Genomic DNA, 18,727 nt, shown 5'->3' on the forward strand with positions numbered 1-18,727 from the left:
GCAAGAGAACTGGGAAATGTGAGGAAGCAGACTTCAGAATGGTGGTGAGCTCCAGTCTCTGCCACAGTCTACCTTTCTGGTTATGCAACATTCCTTTGCTCCTTTTATTCCACACCTAGGACATAGTCACCCCCTGCTTGGGGGAGATAACTCTTAAGTCCTTGTCTATCAAGATATTTAGCTTCAAAGTGATACATAGTAATCTCTACATCAAATCCAGGCACTGCTCCCTTCAGTCCGGAAACACTGTAACTAAAATGACCAAATTATCTGGCCACCCCCATCTCCTTCCGCTGCACCCATCCCCTAGATATGGTGGTCAAACAGGACCAGGGTAACCACAATAAACAATCCTATTTGGGAAATTGAAAAATGCAATCATTGGTTGGTTGTAATTTGAAATTCTATTGGGCAGACACTGTGAGTGTCCTTTGCCCTGGGGGTGGAGAATATTCCTTGATTAGGCCCTGAATCTGATCTCTGCAGGAGCACTCTGTCCACGGTTCTCTGTGGTACCTGGCTCCACCCTGTGGAGAGTCTTTCTTTCCCACTATACTCCTTGAATATATCTGAAGTAGCTACTAGAAAATGTGTTCTCCTTGGGAGCTGCTCAGCTTTCTCGGCTTCCTCTCTGTAAAAGACTGGGGGCCCAAGTGTCATTTTAAGGCAGTCCTTCTCCACCTAGACACTATTGACGTTTTGAATGAATAATTCTTTCTTTTAAGAGGCTGTCCTGTGCGTTGTAGAATGTTTGGCAGCATTCCTGGCCTTTACCCACTGGATGCCAGTAGTACTCCCCAGTTGTGACAACCAGAAGTGGCTCCAGACATTACAAAGTATCCCTGGGGCACATTGCCCTGAATTGAGAACCACTGTTTTAAGGCTACAACAGTCACAGAATGAAGGAGTTTTTTGATAGTACACCTCTCTCAGAAACAGGAGGCTTCTTACCTTTCTAATTGCAGTTCCTTTCCAAGCACATTTATTAGGTCACTGGCTCTATATTCTTGGACTCAATGTCTGCCTTTAAGCTTTCAGGCTTCTGTTGGCAAGTCTGAGGCATTGTCATTAATTGAAAGATTTTATAGGTCTTTTTCCCTCGAGGGCTGAATTCTTATGTGAAAATGATGCCTAAGAAACAAATACAAGGTATCAGTAGCTTAAAACAGCATTTATTGCTTGTTCAGGGGTCTGCAGGTTGGCTCTGTGGCACTGCCGCAGATCATGGGGTCAGCTTCAGGGTTTGTTCCATGTTAGGTTTCAACATCCAGGCTGAAAAAGTGACTACCTAGGGTGCATCCTTTTCTCATGGTGAAGGTAGAAGAGCAAGAGCCAAGCTACATCAACCAAACACATTTAAAACTTCTCTTCAGGTTTGGTGAACTTCACATTCCCTCACATTCCATTGGCTGAAACAAATCATCTGACTATGCCCATCATAGTCCCATCAATAACGTAAACAAATATATTGGGCTGGGAGGGGGAGATATTTGCTGAACAATCCACCTTTATTTTTTTTAAGGGGATGGGTCTAGTAACATTAGGCTTTTCGTGAATGGCAAGGCCCTGAAATTCTAGACCCTGTTCCCTTTTATTTCTGCTTTTAAAGTGGCCAGTTCTTTCAAATGCAGTCAATAGCCACCAACACACACTACTAAAGTTTTGCTTTTCAGTCTCTTCTTCTAGAGCAGGGGTCAGCAAACTTTCGCTGTAAAGGCAAAGCCAGATTTAGGCATTGCAGGTGATACAGTCTGTTATAGCTACTCCACTTTGCCATTCATTGTAATGCAGAAGCAGCCATTGACAATAGGTAATTAAATGAGCGTGATTGTGTTACAATAAAACTTTCTTCACAAAACCAGGCAGGCCTTAATTTGCCAACCCCTGTTCTAGAGCTTCAAGTTCATTATGCAAGTGCTGTGCCTTCCAAGTTATTGCAGGTGACAGTGTCATGTAATGTATTGCTACTATATAACTTGGATCGCCTTTCCGACCTTTGATGCTAGTTTCCCTGCTGCTCAACTGCTAAGCCGTGATGCTGTGTTTATAACAGTAATGTCCCACTCCGGGCACCAGTTTTGGTGTTAGTCGGGATAGACTAGTGTAAAGGGAAAACATTCTGATGTGTCTCCTTTACTGTCACACTGCTGCCGTATTACTTCTGACACCACATGTGTGTCCAAACAATTCTCAGATTCTCTGGACACCAGCTGAGTGTCCTACAGTTTAACTCAGTTCTGGCACTATTACCAAACCAAAAGTGGATTCGCCTCCTGACAGAGTTAAAATCAGACTCTCGACCAGAAGTAGTTGTCATACAAAGTAGAACTTATTTGCAGCAAATAGGCGGCCATGTTGAATCGTTTCCGAAGTCGTGGCTGTCCCCGAACAAAGGGAAGCAGGGGCCTTTTATTTCAGATGGGGAATGAATATTCAAAAGGGAGAGGTGGGCATTTGCTTGTGCAGGCTCAGTTGGAAAACATGCTTTCATAGACTCTGCAGGTTATGGTAATGAGGCCTAACCTCCTCCCAGAGAGGAGATTGTAGCGATAAAATGAGGCAAAGGTCATAGGCCTTGCTCTTATGCTGGGGCTTGGTCTGGTTCAGGGTGGTTAGTGATTACATCTCTTAAACTGTTAAATGCTTTTGAATCCACTTTTGAGTTCCTTGGGGCAATTAGTGGGTGACACTATCTACCTTGAGATAGCATCAGATCTCACAGATTAAGGGCTCCCACAAGACTGCCCCCTCTTCAGATGCCAATCACAAGCCCAGGTTGTTACCTGTTATTTCTGATGTACTGGCTATAATTCGGAGGCTCCCATGACCCTCTCCTCAGGTGTAATTAATTTGCTAAAGTAGCTCACAGAACTCAGGAAAACATTTTACTTATTAGATTACTAGTTTATTACAAAGGACATAACTCAGGAATAGCCCAATGGAGAGATGCATAGGGCAAGGTATGTGGGGAGGGGTGCAGAGCTTCCATGCCCTCTTTGGGTGTGCCACTCTCCCAGCACTTCCACATGTTCACCAACCCGGAAGCTCTCCATACCAGTCCTTTTGGGTTTTTTATTGAGGCATCATTACATAGGCATGATTGATTAAATCGTTGGCCCTCGGTGGTTGAGCTCAATCTCCAGCCCCTCTTCCCCCCCCCCCCAGGAAGTCTGGGTGGTTGTTCTGAAAGTTCCAACCCTCTAATCACTTTTTTGGTTCCTCTGGCAACCAGCCCCCATCCTTTGGGGCTTTCCAAAAGTCAACTCATTAACATAATTGTTAATTGTTAGTAGTTGAGAGGGACTTCTTATGAATAACAAAAAGCAATCCTATCACCTTTATTGCTCTTATCTTAGGAAATTCCAAGGGTTTTAGGAGCTCCTCACCAGTAATTGGGACAAAGACCAAGTATATATTTCTTATTATAAATCATAATATCACAACTAGGCCATGCCAAGGTAATAAATAAACCCTGAATTCTCAGTGGCATAACACAACTAAGGGTTATTTCCCACACTGCATGTCCAGTGCAGGTCATGGTGGGGTGAGGACTCTGCTTTACATGGATGCTTAGCAACCCAGTCTGACAGAGGGTCCACTATCTGGAATGTTACTAATCACCAAAGCCAAAGAAGAGACAACAGGATATTGTGCACTCACCCTTCTGTCCTTCGCTCCCACTCACATCCCATTGACTAGAACTAATCACAGTTAGGCTTTGCCTAACTGTGAGGAGGCTGGAAAAATGTGGGGGAGAAGATGGAATATTAGGTTGGTTCCACTACCTCTGCCACGGATTCATACAACTTCGTATTTTCTTCTCATATATAGTTAGCGATGTTATTAACATCTGTAGAAAGGTACATATTGATACATGAGGAGGAATTTCAGGTAATATTCTTTGAGGCATTTTTTGACAGTTTGTTGTTTCTTAACAAAAAATATCTACTAAGAAAATTGTATTTTGCTCTTAATTTTTCCAAAAGAAAGTGTTTAAGGCTGGAATCTTTCTTTCTAGACTAGAATGCAGTAGTATAAAGAGCCATTAATCTTGAACCATCACTGCAGACATTGAAGTAGTATCAAAGCTTATAATATTTATTCTTGAACATGCAGTGTTACTTTGCTGAGATACTGTATATTAGAATTAGTGGCAACATTATACTTACAGAATAGCAGTAATGAAAATTTTCATCTTCTGTTTCACTAAGCCTGTCGATATCTATTTTTAATTTGGTAAAGCCCTTAGATTACATATCTTGTAAACCCATCCATGATTGCCTGACAAAATACACTGAAAACAACCTATGTGCTTTCTGAATATAGACGTTACAAAAGTAATCATTGTTTCAGGCCAGCCTTTTTTTCTTTTGTATTAATCACTGGTATTCAGTGTATGAACTGCATGTCAGTACCAGTAATGGACTGTGTGTTGTGGACATATGCTTGCTTTCTTTGGTCTCTTGGTTCATAGTAGAATTCATCAGAGCTGACGGGCAAAGTGTGTTGAATTTCAAGCAATGAGTGTTTATGCTGCTGCCTTCCTTATAATGATCATAGCACAGAATTCCTTAAGGTTGGACTTAGGTGGAAAATTCTTCACAAAGACATTATTTTAGTAGCGTCAACACCAAGTAATCATATGGATTAGTGGTACCAAGACTGTGGGGTCCTGTCTCTACTGGCAGACAAAAATTTTATGAACAAATTTGTGTGATTTCAGGTGGGAAATAAGTGATGGAAAGACTGATAGTGACTATTTTTGTCTTTTAGAATTGAACATCTACCTGCCCATTTGACAGGTCGAATGACATTTGCTTGGATTGACATAGAATGGCCCATTGTTGATTTGTAATATCTATATAAAGCTTATTCTGACTTTAAAATGATATTTTTAAAATACTGATAATTCAGTATACAAGTGAATATAAATGCTAACTTACGATTCTCTTTCTTTTACCATAATAGTTCTTATTGAAAATTTCTAGGTAGTCATTATTTCTAGCAAGTAAAACATTACTAACTTCTCTAGTAACTGTATGTATTCATAAATTTAAAATGCCATCAAGCTAATTGGTCAAATTTGCCAATTATGATGAATCTGTGTGGTGATATCAATTATAGTGAGGGAAATGAACAATTAGCATGAATTGTTTTGCAAGTGATCTGATAACTTGTGAACTGCAAAATATTTATATATATCATAGCAGTAATTTTTTATTTTTACTTTTTGAAGGATTTAAAGCCCAGTAATATAGTAGTAAAATCAGACTGCACTTTGAAGATTCTTGACTTTGGACTGGCCAGGACTGCAGGAACTAGTTTTATGATGACACCTTACGTAGTGACTCGCTACTACAGAGCACCTGAGGTCATCCTAGGGATGGGCTACAAAGAAAACGGTCAGCAAACACTATTTACTTGAAATACTGTTCTGATTTATTTGCTTTTGTTTTATCAGATTTCTTATGTAAACATTTAAGCTGAAGTGCATAGAGTTAAATGTGTGTCACTGAAATGTTTATTGAGAGTTTGAAAGTATAAATTTTGTCATAAATGTTTGGAAAAACTTGGGACCCCTGTTTATTTATATACAAATACATAACCGTCAACACTACCATTGGATGAAGAATTTGTTGCCGTGGTCCCTGAAACAAAATATATGCCATTTGCTTGCCTGTAACTTGAAAATGAGTATTTCTAACATGGGTTCAAGGAAGTATATATTGAACTGACAGTTTATCTTTAGTAGTAATCCTAGTTTGCATTGGTGACGTTTGCACGTTTCCAAACCCGTGAAACTAAAGTTAACGGCAGTAGCACTTAGTGTAAACTTTAAGAGCTTCTATAAGGCCATTCTGCAAAGCTGGTGGGTAATTAATTAAGGTGACCTTTTGGAGGAAATAGTGTTTCATCAAAGCCTTGTGTCTAGCCTTAAAGAAATGACATTATAATATGTGGGTATATTTAATTATATATATCAGCTTCAGAGTCAAGTTTGAAGAAAATTATTAGGCATGTATTTCATGAATTTTAAAAAATTTTATACATATACACACATATATTTATACTTAATTTAAGAAATTTTGTTGAGTCTCAGACAGTTAGGAAATGAATAAGTCTGCACAGGATTTTATTGACTTGAACTATAACTTTTTAAATGTGGTAACTTCATTCAAAATACTCCCTAGAATAGGACCTAGATGTTTTTTCTAGCAAGGAATCTGGACCAGCAGTTCACTTTGAATCAGGAAACTGTGTGAAGTCAACCTTCAAGATTCTTTTTATAAAAGATAACATTCAACTGAGGCTTTTAGCCTAATTTCCTTTTCTTTTCTGAGCTAATTAAAAAGAATACTTTAAATATTTACTATTATTATTTTGTTCTTAAACAAACATGCTGTTCTTTTTTCTTACTCTCCCTAAAATTGTCTTATACCCTGTAGAATCCTGTAAGTTGGATTTAGTATTAGACTCATTCTTTTTTTTTTGAGAACTGATACTTCAGGTGACCAGCATGAAGATTGCTTTTGCATTTGCTGTGAAACCATTGATTGTCACAGATATTGTGTAGTGTCACTCAATGTCCTGTAAATGTGACCTTGGGTGATAGCTCTCTATCAGAAATTAGCACCAAAAAAAACTATTGTATATAAAGAATTGACATGCTTTCCTCTCTTAGATAAGAATTGTGTAGATCACCTTACTGCCTTATTTTTTTTTTGCCCCAGGAAACTGAGTCAAATATAATGCTTAATCATGATAACTACATTAGCCAGTAAGGTTAAACATAAGAACTTCTTTCTTTTAGTGACACATTCCCCACCCCTACCTCCCACCCACGCCCACCTCCTTTAACAACTTTGTTTTATCTGTCTTTTATTGCAAGCTACCTCAGAGCTTTTTGGAAAGTGTGACATAATGGAATATATTTAAACTGCCTAATAGACTAAGCAGTTAGACCCTTTAAAGCTAGTTTTGGGTATGGAATCAGGCTTATCATGTTCTTAGAAAGGCTTCGCTGACCCAGACAATATCTTCTCTCATGCTTGCAGCTTTCAAAATCTGTTTAAAAAGATGTTTTTCTGGGCCGGCCCCGTGTCTTAGCAGTTAAGTGCTCGCGCTCCGCTACTGGCGGCCCGGGTTCGGATCCCGGGCGCGCACCAACGCACGGCTTGTCTGAGGCCGCGTCCCACATACAGCAACTAGAAGGATGTGCAACTATGACATACAACTATCTACTGGGGCTTTGGGGGGGGGAAAAAATTAAAAAATATATATGTTTTTCTTAAGGGTACCTACATACGTTGTGTCCTGGAAATTTAACTGAAGTTGTCTATAATATCTATAGGGAAATTTATTGTAATAGATTTTTGCCAAAAATGAAAACCCTGGAAAAAATTTTTCTCTGAACTGATTTATGAATATTAACTTTTCCTCTAAAATTTTGTCCTTGAAATTTGTCATACCATAATATAAAAAGATTTGTATGTATTTTAATATGAAATTTTAGAGAAACTTCAGTTTGAAAGGATTACCAAAATTTATTTCCCAATTTAGCTCCTAAGATTCTCTGATGAACTGGCAGTCTCCTTATGAGTGTATTAGAAAGTACAGACTTGGGCCGGCCCCGTGGCTTAGCGGTTAAGTGCTCACGCTCCACTACTGGCAGCCCGGGTTTGGATCCCGGGCGCGCACCGACGCACGGCTTCTCCGGCCATGCTGAGGCCGCGTCCCACGTACAGCAACTAGAAGGATGTGCAACTATGACTACAACTACCTACTGGGGCTTTGGGGAGGGGGGATTAAAAAAATTAGAACGTACAGACTTTAATTTACCGAGTCCTCCAGCATGGATAAAGGGTGCATCTCTCTCTAACATCCATTCCTGCCCTTTTCCTCTTTTGTTCTTAAAGAATTTGGGCCTTCACAGGGCCAATCTTCCTCAGCAAAAAGAGGGGGATTGGCAACAGATGTTAGCTCAGGGCTAATCTTCCTCACCAAAAAAAAAAAAAAAAAAGAATTTGGGCCTTCAAACTTCAAAAGCAAATGTAAGTTTCTAAGGCTTTCCTTTTAAATTGCTCATTCTTCCCCTCTTCTGTGAAACTGCTAGCATCTTTTTATCTGATTTTCAAACCCAAAGATATAAAAATCAGAGTGTGTTGTTAGTTTTAATGAAACAGGTGGAGATCCCCAAATTGCCTGTTTCTGTGTCTAGCAGATTCTTTTCAGCATTGATTAGAGCTCCCACTTCAAGTTGATGAAGTCAGTAAGTTGACTACGAGACTCTTTGTAGATAATAAATCTGTGGGAATTTTCATCCTGTATCCAGCCAAAACTAACTTGAAACCAAAATCAGGTTGGTTTTATGGGTTTAAAAAACTTGAGGTGGAAAACATATAGAATATACTTCTTTTACTGAGTTTTCTTAATTGATTGGTGGTTCGTTCTCTATGCACTTGTTCCTTTTGGGATAGTGGGGTAAACGTAGCGTGACTTTGGCAAGAAAATAAATGACTTTCAATTCAGAATAATCATAGCACTTCTCAAATACATTTATAAAATCCAGTTTGAAAGTTTCTGAAGAGCTTTAGATTAACTTTTTAACTGTAATTATTCATAGAAACACATTCTTTCTGTTAAATATTTTAATATACTAGATTATTTCTGCTCATGCTTTTTTCTTTTATTTGACTTAAAGAGAGAGTATAATGCACAGTTGAACCCCAAAATACTATCAAGATTTTCTTTCTTTAAATTGTGCTACCTCATGTACATTTTCACTCTTATTTACAAAGTTTGTGTTTGATTCTATTTCATATTTTATAAACAAATTTTCAGAAACAAAATGTATAGGTTTTTTAATTATGTGATTTCTGTGCATAGCTCTCACTTTAAAATTAGATATGTAGTTAAAAAGCCACACTTCACATTTGCTTTTGTGAATCAAGCCTTTTGAAAAATATTTTGTGTTTTAAATTATTCCATTAGCTAAAATTAAAATCACTTTTTTCTTTTTGTGATGTTTTGCAGTTTTTATATAATGCAGTCATATTATGCTTCTTTGATTTTAACAACCTTTTGCTTTGCTTTTCCTTCTTTTGTGCTGCAAACATATAGTGGATTTATGGTCTGTGGGGTGCATTATGGGAGAAATGGTTTGCCACAAAATCCTCTTTCCAGGAAGGGACTGTATCCTTGTGCTGCTGCAGCAGTGTAATTAGTTAGGTGATGGACTTCGTTATGTTCTCTAATGAAAATGAATATGGTACATTCATACATATGGGTTTTCTTAAACAGACGTAAAGTTTGTGGCTGTTATAGTTCAAAAATTGCTGAGATAAGAAGCTGAACTATTTGTAGGCTGCATCTGGCAGTAGGACATACAGTCTCTGCTGGTAGTTAGAGCACATTCACTCTCACTCATTTTTATTTTATACTGCTTTCTATAATTTTAAAGTATACATGGTGTGTGTGTTTTTTTTTTTTTAATGTTTATATATTTTTTTATTTTAACCAAAATCTTTATGTTAATGTCATTGCATTTTGTTTTCAGTTGACATTTGGTCAGTTGGGTGCATCATGGGAGAAATGATCAAAGGTGGTGTTTTGTTCCCAGGTACAGATCGTATCCTTATCTTTGGCCTAAAATGTAATTTCTAAAGGTCAAAATGTATGACAGCACTTCAGCTTGGTCAGGTATAATGTATTTCGTCTCTCCCTAATAATACGTATTATTGTTAAATTACTCTTTCAAAATACCACCTGCTATTTGACATAGACTTTCCTTTCCCTCATTTAGTGATTGTTTCATATGTTAATTCTGAAAACTGCTCAAGTTAATTATCCGCAATTACTTTCTGCCTTTGAGTTGATTTATTTAACTTAAATCAAAAATGTCTTGCATTAAAAATTTCTAATAATTATACACTTGAGTAAGTCTAGAAGTACTTAGGACATAATATGAATTTTGGAATTGTTTGTTGCTTCTGGTCATCCTTTTGTTTTGTCCCCCCCACTTGCTTTTTTGTTAATGTTCTGTGCATTTTCTGTCTTTTGGTTGCTGTCTCATTACTCAACATAACATACTGATCTTTTCATCTGAGAATTTCAGCAGTTAATAGTTTTATATGGTGATGAATAGATTTGGGTTCATGCTTTTTGTTCATCTGACTGCTTTTAATATTTATATTAACAGTGATCTGTTATGTGTTGATCAGTTAGTAACATGTAGAATTGTTTTAGGAGAAGGAATGGGAAAAGCCATATTCACTGGATTACAGTAAGAAAGTTTTAGGTCTCAGTCTGCAGGGAAGACTTGGAGTGTAAAGACTAGGAGGAAAGAGACCAGGGAATCCTTACCTTACAACTTACTGAAATACTGAAGTCATTTTCTTAAGTTTCAGAGCTTTAAAAAAAATTTATTAACTTAAGCTAAACAAAGGATGGCAAAAGAAAATGCTGCTTTTATCAAAGCCATCATTTTTATTGCTACTAGTTATTTTCTCTTAGTGTAGAAAACTCAGAAAAGCAAGACAGATTATAAGAAATATTTCTTATCCTCCAGGATATACATTCACATTTTCTGATAAGCTGAAAAAAGGGCAAATTTTGTATTCTAGAATTGTGTACAGTTTACATTTAGAGTCCCTGTTGGTAGTAATCATTATTATTCTTTGAGTCACTTATCATTTGTGTTTAGAATTTGTGACTTTAAGCTTCCATTTTTTCTGGTAAAATCAGTATTAGTAGACACACACACAATAAATAAGGTTAACAAAGCTTGTTTATTGACCCTTTCTGTCCACCTACAGTCATTACCTTTTGCAAGGTGGCTATAAGATATAAGATTTATAACTGCCACATTCTTTCTTAGGATTTTTTCAATTGCCATTTTCTTATTTTAATATGGATATGACTAATATGTTGAACATTAGATACAGAGTATTTTTCTTAGCTACTTGATATTAGATATTGATCAGTGGAATAAAGTTATTGAGCAGCTTGGAACACCATGTCCTGAATTCATGAAGAAACTACAACCAACAGTAAGGACTTATGTCGAAAACAGACCTAAATACGCTGGCTATAGCTTTGAGAAACTCTTCCCCGATGTGCTTTTCCCAGCTGACTCGGAACACAACAAACTTAAAGGTACTTTTTATAAATATATATATTTAATCCCATTTTGTGTGTGTGCTTATGGAACATAACCCAAAGTTATCTCTGCGTGGTGGAACAAAGTGAGGTTTTAGTTATTTTTTTTTCTGTAATTTTGTTTTTAATCATATGTATGACCTGATTTTATAGTAAAATCCATTCTTCTTAAAACATACTTTTACTTTTTATATTTTTTAATAAATGATAATTTCAAGTTTCTAAAATTTGTTGATAATTTAAAAATCTTTATGAGATACATGTACATTAATGTCATTATTTTTACAGCCAGTCAGGCAAGGGATTTGTTATCCAAAATGCTGGTAATTGATGCATCTAAAAGGATCTCTGTTGATGAAGCTCTCCAGCACCCGTATATCAATGTCTGGTATGACCCTTCGGAAGCAGAAGCTGTAAGTTCTTTTCTTACTGTTTGAAGAATATACTGTTTTCTCAGAGTTAGAATTAAAGTTAGGGTTTGGAGGAGACTTTTTAATTTTAAATAAAAATATAGCTAAATGATGATGATGTTTTGCTGTTTTTGTATGAAAAGTTAATGAGCATATCGAAGCACCTTCTATACAAAATAATATTACCTCCCACTGTTTCTTGCCTTCTTTCCTTGATACCTGGTCTGATGAGCTACAATGTTGAGTGCTTTGGAGAAACATCCTAATATAGTTATAAAACAAATTAGTGTGTCCAAAGCATAGCACAATTCTGTGATATAAACAAAATGTGACAATTTCAAAAACTGGAAGAAAAAAAAGACAGTTAAACTTAAGTCTTTTTTCCTGTCGTGAAGGAGTCTTCCAAAACTAGTGTCTCTACATAAGAAGATTGTTGATGATTAATCAATCTTGGTCTACAATGTATTTTTACAAGCCTTCTGTCTGGCTAACATTTCAAATAATTATAAAGAATTTATATACTCCCAGTAAACTGACTTAATTATTGTTGCCTTATGTTTTTCAGCCACCACCAAAGATACCTGACAAGCAGTTAGATGAAAGGGAACACACAATTGAAGAGTGGAAAGGTAAGGTTCACCACATTCTTAGAGGTGAAGCTGAAAGAGCTTCTGGCTTTTTATATTGATTTATTCGTCATCTTAGGGAAATTAAAGATGTTTTCTATTATTCATAACTGATATTTGATAATATGATTATTAATATTTTTACAAGAGTAGAAATTGTCTCCTTCCCTCCCTGACTTGATCCTAATCTCTCATGTTCTCCACCCCAGACACAGACACATTTAGTGCTTTCTGGAATTTTTATGTTTTTCCATAGTCTACAGATAGACAAACGTGTATTTGGTGTCTCCCCCTTGTCCTCTGCCACCCTGTTTTAATCACAAATGGTTGTATACTGTGCACACTTCCTTTGTTGATAAATCACGTTTTAGAGATCATTCTCTCTTGTTCCACATATCTGGCTCATTTTGTTTAATAGCTGGTTAGTATTCTGCTGTATGGCTGTGTCACAATATCTGTATCCAACTCCCTATTGAAGAGCATTTAAGTTGTGTCCAGTCTGCTATTGTTACAAGCATCTCTGCAGTGTGCTTGTGCACATGTGAGAATATGCCTGTAAGAAAAGTCCTACAAGAAGATTTGCTGGGCCAAAGGATGTTTTTTAATTATTTCCAAATTACTCTCCAGAGAAATTGTAGCAGTTTACATTTCCCTCTGCATTGTGTAGGAACGTCTGTTTTACCCCCACCCTCACCAGCAGAGTTAATTTTTAATCTTTGCCAATCTAATATAGTAGTTTTATTTTATCTTGTGAATGTGATTGAACATTAATAATGCTTTGATAGTCACAGAAATATTAAAATGTTTCTTTCTTTAAAAGATTCTCTGGGACATTTGGGCCAGGTAATTTTTAGATCCTGTTTACCTCCATTTGTGGTGTTATCATGTAGTGTTTTGACCACTTTTGTAGCTATGTGACTTTGGGCAAGTCACTTGATCCCCTTTTTCACCTGATCTTAAAATGGAGACAGAAGATGTTATTAAGAGCTAAGTGCCTAAATACTTGGAAGGTAAAGGGGACGGGGAAGGTATAAACCTGAATAGGTAATCCATCTGTAAATTTAATTGGGAGGAATGAATTTGATTCTTTCTTTTTAGGAATAACCTGAGATTTGTTTTCTCTGAATTGACTTTGAAAGACATAGTTAGACTCTGTAGAGCCCACTGGAATGATAGGATTGGGGAGAACCTAGTGCATCAGTATATGTAATAAGTAACATACAAGGATATAACTGTCGACCAGAGTATGTATTAAAATATCTAACCTGATATTTTTATATATTGTTACACTTACAATAGACATTTATGGTATTTCATGGAATCTTATAGGCCACCAATTGTAAAACACACCATTGTACTACTACGAGAAAACACTGCCAGTTGCACTGCACCACTGATTATAAGATGCAACCCAATTTCAGAGGTATTACACTGTGAAAAAAGTGCATCTTAAAATCAGTGAAACAATATTTTTGTTTGTATAAGGATATATCTGGGATTTTTGGTTACTCTAAACATGTTTACCTTTATTCTGTATCTTTTTGTCCTAGCCCCAAGTGCAGTTCAGTAATTACCCACAAGCTGCCTTTTTCAAGATCTGCTTAAGAGTTTTATCATAACAGAAAGAAAAATCCATTGCCAAAGCCATTAACTGCAGATTGCTTTGCCTAGTTAGTACTAATTAACTTCGGTTCTTCTGCCTTAATCCCTTTTCACAAAGGGGTGCTGTTTTCTCTCTCTTTTTAATCCTCCTATCTGGAACGCTTTTCATTCCTTTTCGTTTCTTTGAAGAAAAGCATCTCCCATTCTTTTCCTCTATCAAGACGTCCTATTTCTCTCCTTCCAAGTCCAAGAAGGTTACCATAGCAAGCAAACTTAGGTGTCTCTAGCTCCTGTGTATTCCAGCACATCCACTTGTTTTATCTTATTGCCATCATCAATGTTGTCTTACCCTGTAATCCGAGATTCTTCATCAGAAATTTAAAGAATTACAGACTCCTTCAAATTCTGTGCAAGATTTTTGCTTGAACATTTTTTCTCAGAAGAGGGTTCGTTGCTTTTATGCAATTCTCAAAGAATTCCATGACCCAAAGAAGATGATGAATAATGACGATGTAGCCTCCACTGGAAGGTTCTTCTTAAGTAGACATTCAGACTCACAAGGCGCATCACACTTGGCATTAGGATCACTTAGAAGAATACAGGTCAGGAAGCACATACACCAGCAGAGCAGCATCCAGGGTGTCTCTTCAGCTGGAACAGTCCTCACAGCAGTCCACCCACTGTCCAGAAGCCTCGTAAAAGAACAAGATTCCATGCAGAAATCTTGACAGTGATAGCATGTCATGCTTCAACTCATAAGGAGTTGAAGTGTTGCTACCTTTAATAAAAATGTATTTATATTCCATTCTGATTAAAGAAGCTTCCACACAGTCTTACATTTAAATCTTTTAACAGCTATGTTGGTAAGCGCCTGCAGTGTACCAGGTACTATGTTAGGGCTTAGGAAATAGAAGGTAATAAGATAAATGTGACTCATGCCCTCACTGAGACACAAAAAAGCATTTGTAGTACAGCATGATATGTGGTATGATAGGGTATAGTACAAAGCGCTGGTGAAGTAAAAATGGTAAAGCTTCTAACCCCAGCTCTATCCTTAGTCCTACTTGAGGAACATTAGTCACAGCAGAGACTTTGTTTCATTCAATATACTTCGTGGTTGAGGATCAAGGAATTATTATTAATACCTCTGAATCTTAGGCTGACACTTAAGGACCCTCTGCCGTTGTAAGGACACTATTTGAAGTACTTAATGTGTGTAAAAATGTTTTACTTAAAGCATCTGTATATCTTGAGATTGACTCTCAGAATGTGAAAAGTTTGTTTTTGTTCACCTCTATTTCAGAATTGATATACAAGGAAGTTATGGACTTGGAGGAGAGAACCAAGAATGGAGTTATACGGGGGCAGCCCTCTCCTTTAGGTTGGTTACAATATAAGCTTGGTTAAGATTACAGTTGCCTTCTTGTGTTGTAATCTTCAGTGGCCTGAAACCTGCAGTTCTTTCCATATTTGATACTATTATTATTCAAAGTTTAATGAGTATAAGGAGTACAATTTGGGTAGTTAAGTTTGAAAGCACTGGTACACTATTGTACCAATACATCATACTAATATAGTGGTAACTGACTTCACAAAATGCACATCTTTTCCTATGATACTGACATTCCATTGAAGAAGAGAAATTTAAAACCTTGTTTTGTTGGCATTGTCTTTAAAGAAATTTCTCACGATTTAATATACTTACCTTTCTATGATTTTAACAGTCCTTACTTTGAATAAATAAACTAAAGTTTCACTGCAAAATTTTGTACATGTGATACAAGATTACCATCTTTCTCATTTTGGTATTTTTGATTTGTTGAACTAAGGCAGTAACATTAAAACTGCCATTAGAAAGTCTTCTGTCTCTAAGAAGAAAACTGGTTTGCAGGAGTTAAACATTTTCTTATGTCATAAGCTCATCTTATATTTAATTTTACTGCTTGTAAAAGCATCAAGAATTGAGGGGAAAAGCTGAATGACAGGTAACGTGTACATGTTAAGTACATACTACATGACAGGCACCAGTGGTTTATGTACTTTATTTCACTCAGCCCCCAAGACCTCGAGGAAGGTATTATTATGCATATTTTACAGATGAGGAAACTAAAGTTCAGAAAAATTAAATGACATAAGATTACAAATCTATTATGTAGCAAAGCTAATAGTTGAAGCCATGTTTATTAGTAACATCAGAGGACGTGGTTTTTCCAACATCCCATATAGGCCTCTGGCTGGCAGCAGAGACTTCTGGCCACAGAGGTTAAGACAGTTTTATGGAAGAGATGAAATAAGAGCTGAGCCTTGAAGGCTGAGTAGTATTTCAGCAGATAGGTCTTGAATTTGAGTAAAACTGTGCCATTTTAATTATTCCTTTAGAACTCTTCCACATTCTAAGGAAAAAATTGGATATATCTAGCATCTTGTTTATGGATAAGATTTATTTTTTTTTTGCTTGAGGAAGATTGGCCCTGAGTTTACATCTGTGCCAGTCTTGTTCTATTTTGTATGTGGGTTGCTGCCACAGCATGGCTGCCGATGAGTAGTGTAGCTCTGACGCCGGGGAACCAAACCCTGCTCACCGAACTTAACCACTAGGCCACAGGGCTGCTAGCCCCCTGGATAAGATTTTTCACCATAGGTTCAGATGCCCATTTTGTTGTACTATAGTCGTATATTTGTTTATAATATATGACTGTAGCTTCCTATAACTTTTTTGGGTATTTCAGAGTTGTAAACATTTTTTTAATTATATTTTTGATCAGGAATGCAGTCTTCCAAATTATAATGTAGATTCTCTTGAAAATATAAATTGATTTCAACAGCTTTTACCTATAGTTTAGTTGTAACAAAAGCTATATTATAAATGCTTTATTAACTGAGTTAATTATTGAGCTTTGTATTGATATACAGTAGTGATTGTAACTGAATTGTTCATTATAGAAGCTCAAGTGGGATTTGAAAAGTCCGTTATTTGGGAGAGTTTTATAATTTAGCATACTGTCCTAGTGAGTAGCACATCCTAAGTGTCAAATCTTTGAGTAAACTTAATAATCTAGTGAAATAGATAGAGCAGTTGGATTTGTTCTTAATTTATAAGTGAAAAATTTGGATCCTAAACAACATTTGACTATGGTTAGAAAATAATTCAGTGGAAAGGATAGGACTGCAGGTTTTGTAGACATTTTCTGGGTTCTCAGTTATAGCTTGCAAAGAGGAGTATTAGTAAATTAAGCTTTTATAGAAATATTCAGTTCTTGATCATATGCAAAAACAAAAGGAACAGTCTTTGACAATCAAAATATCAGATAATCACAATACCATTTTGACTTGATTTTAAAAAATGAAATATATTATTTTTCCCACTGGATTGACTTCCTATCTTTATTTTGGTTTGGCTGACATTAAAATGTCTTTGCATGCCTTTGAGTGTGTAGAGACTCACCTGTTAGGGAAATGACCCATATACCTGAAATTAAAGATTTTTTGTATCATTGCCATTCAGACATTTGAGAATTTACTATATTGCTTTAAAGTGCAGGAAAAAACAAGTGTTTTTCTTAGGTATTTTGTTTTCAGATTAAAAAATTAACTAATTATGATGCATTTAAAAGTTAATTTTTATCAGATTAATAAATTTGGATAAAATGAAATTTGGATAAAAAAATAGAGGCATGAAAAGGTATATGTGGTGGAACCCAATTGTTACCACCCAAGGTGGGGGTCATCTGCTTGCCGCAAGACATGCCAGTAAGTCAAGAGGCAAGGAGGTAGGAGAGAAAGGACTTTTTTATTACTGCTTGCTAGCAAGGGGGACGATGGCCGACTAACGTCTGAAAAAACCATCTTAAGGGGGCACAAAATCTTACAGCAGTTATATAGGCTGGTGGGTTATAGGGGAGGGGGTTAGGAATGTTGACTCTCTGGTGTTACAGACTGGGAGTTGCCACACCAGATCTTTCAGTTTTCATTGATGATGGCTATCAGGATAGACTGTCTGCCCAGGGGTCATCACATTCCTAAGGAACTCAAAAGAACAAAGTTATCATCTTATCAAAGCTGGGAGGGGCCATAAAATCTGTAGAGCCCTCAGATCCCCTGGAGACAGACCCTTACTTATCTAGGCAAACTAAAGCAAAGATTCAAGGGGGCTGGTGAGTCAGGGTTTCATAGTTCCACCATGGCTTTCTTTTATAAGATGGCTTCCCTTACGCTAACTTTGTGTTGAGCCAGTATCACTTTTATGATATGAATGTTTCAGTACATGTCTTTGAAGCTAGCCAGGGTATGGTACACTCTTCATCAAAACAGGCGCATTCTCTAGTGTCGTATGGTTGAACTTAAAAAAGTATAATTATGTTCATTTCACTCTGTCTGGAAACCTAATGCACCTTTCTTGAGTCTAGAAGGTTTATCACATTTCTCCTTTTTCTCTCATCTGTCAGGCCTGAAGTACTCAGTCTGCATTCCTTTCCCATTTCACCTCCCATCACCTGCTCTGTCTCTTGTGGTTTCTTTCCTGTCTCCCAGTGTCCTAAAGATTTCCCTATTCCTACTCCCCTATTTCCTTGTTGCATTTGAAGACAAGCTCTCAGAGGACCTTTTATATTTAAGTGTTTTTATTCCTCATCATTAGACAGAATGGAGGGATAATTTCAAATGCTGAGATGCTGGGTTCTGGAGCAGTGGTTTTCAACCTGCTTAGTTTTAGCATTAATGGGTGCCTGAAACTCACCCCAGAAATTCTTATTTCTCAGTTTGGAAACCATTGCTCTTATTCCATAAATGTGTCCTTAAGAACTTTTGTGTAACTTGCATTATTTAACATACTCATATTTGGAATGACCCTTATTTAGTGATTAAGTAGTACTTACCTAGTGCATGAATCACCTTTAACATACTCCCCACTCCCCTCTGTCATTCCCTCCCCCT

General features: G+C 36.8%; 1 protein-coding gene across 4 annotated transcripts in view; it reads left to right on the plus strand.

Moving 5' to 3' along the window:
* MAPK8 (mitogen-activated protein kinase 8) overlaps positions 1-18,727 on the plus strand; it is a 101,135-nt gene that overhangs the window by 81,460 nt on the left and 948 nt on the right. For 3 of the 4 annotated variants that reach the window (XM_058542844.1, XM_058542846.1, XM_058542848.1), the window contains 6 exons: positions 5,237-5,402; positions 9,557-9,628; positions 10,972-11,154; positions 11,446-11,570; positions 12,133-12,196; positions 15,099-15,176. In XM_058542844.1, the coding sequence (XP_058398827.1) occupies positions 5,237-5,402; positions 9,557-9,628; positions 10,972-11,154; positions 11,446-11,570; positions 12,133-12,196; positions 15,099-15,176 (688 nt within the window). Of the gene's footprint in view, positions 1-5,236; positions 5,403-9,120; positions 9,193-9,556; positions 9,629-10,971; positions 11,155-11,445; positions 11,571-12,132; positions 12,197-15,098; positions 15,177-18,727 lie in introns of all 4 variants that reach the window. The other variant, XM_058542845.1, reaches the window with a different exon arrangement.

The sequence above is a fragment of the Diceros bicornis genome, chromosome 6, assembly GCF_020826845.1.
Source record: "Diceros bicornis minor isolate mBicDic1 chromosome 6, mDicBic1.mat.cur, whole genome shotgun sequence".
NCBI classification, from domain to species: domain Eukaryota; kingdom Metazoa; phylum Chordata; class Mammalia; order Perissodactyla; family Rhinocerotidae; genus Diceros; species Diceros bicornis.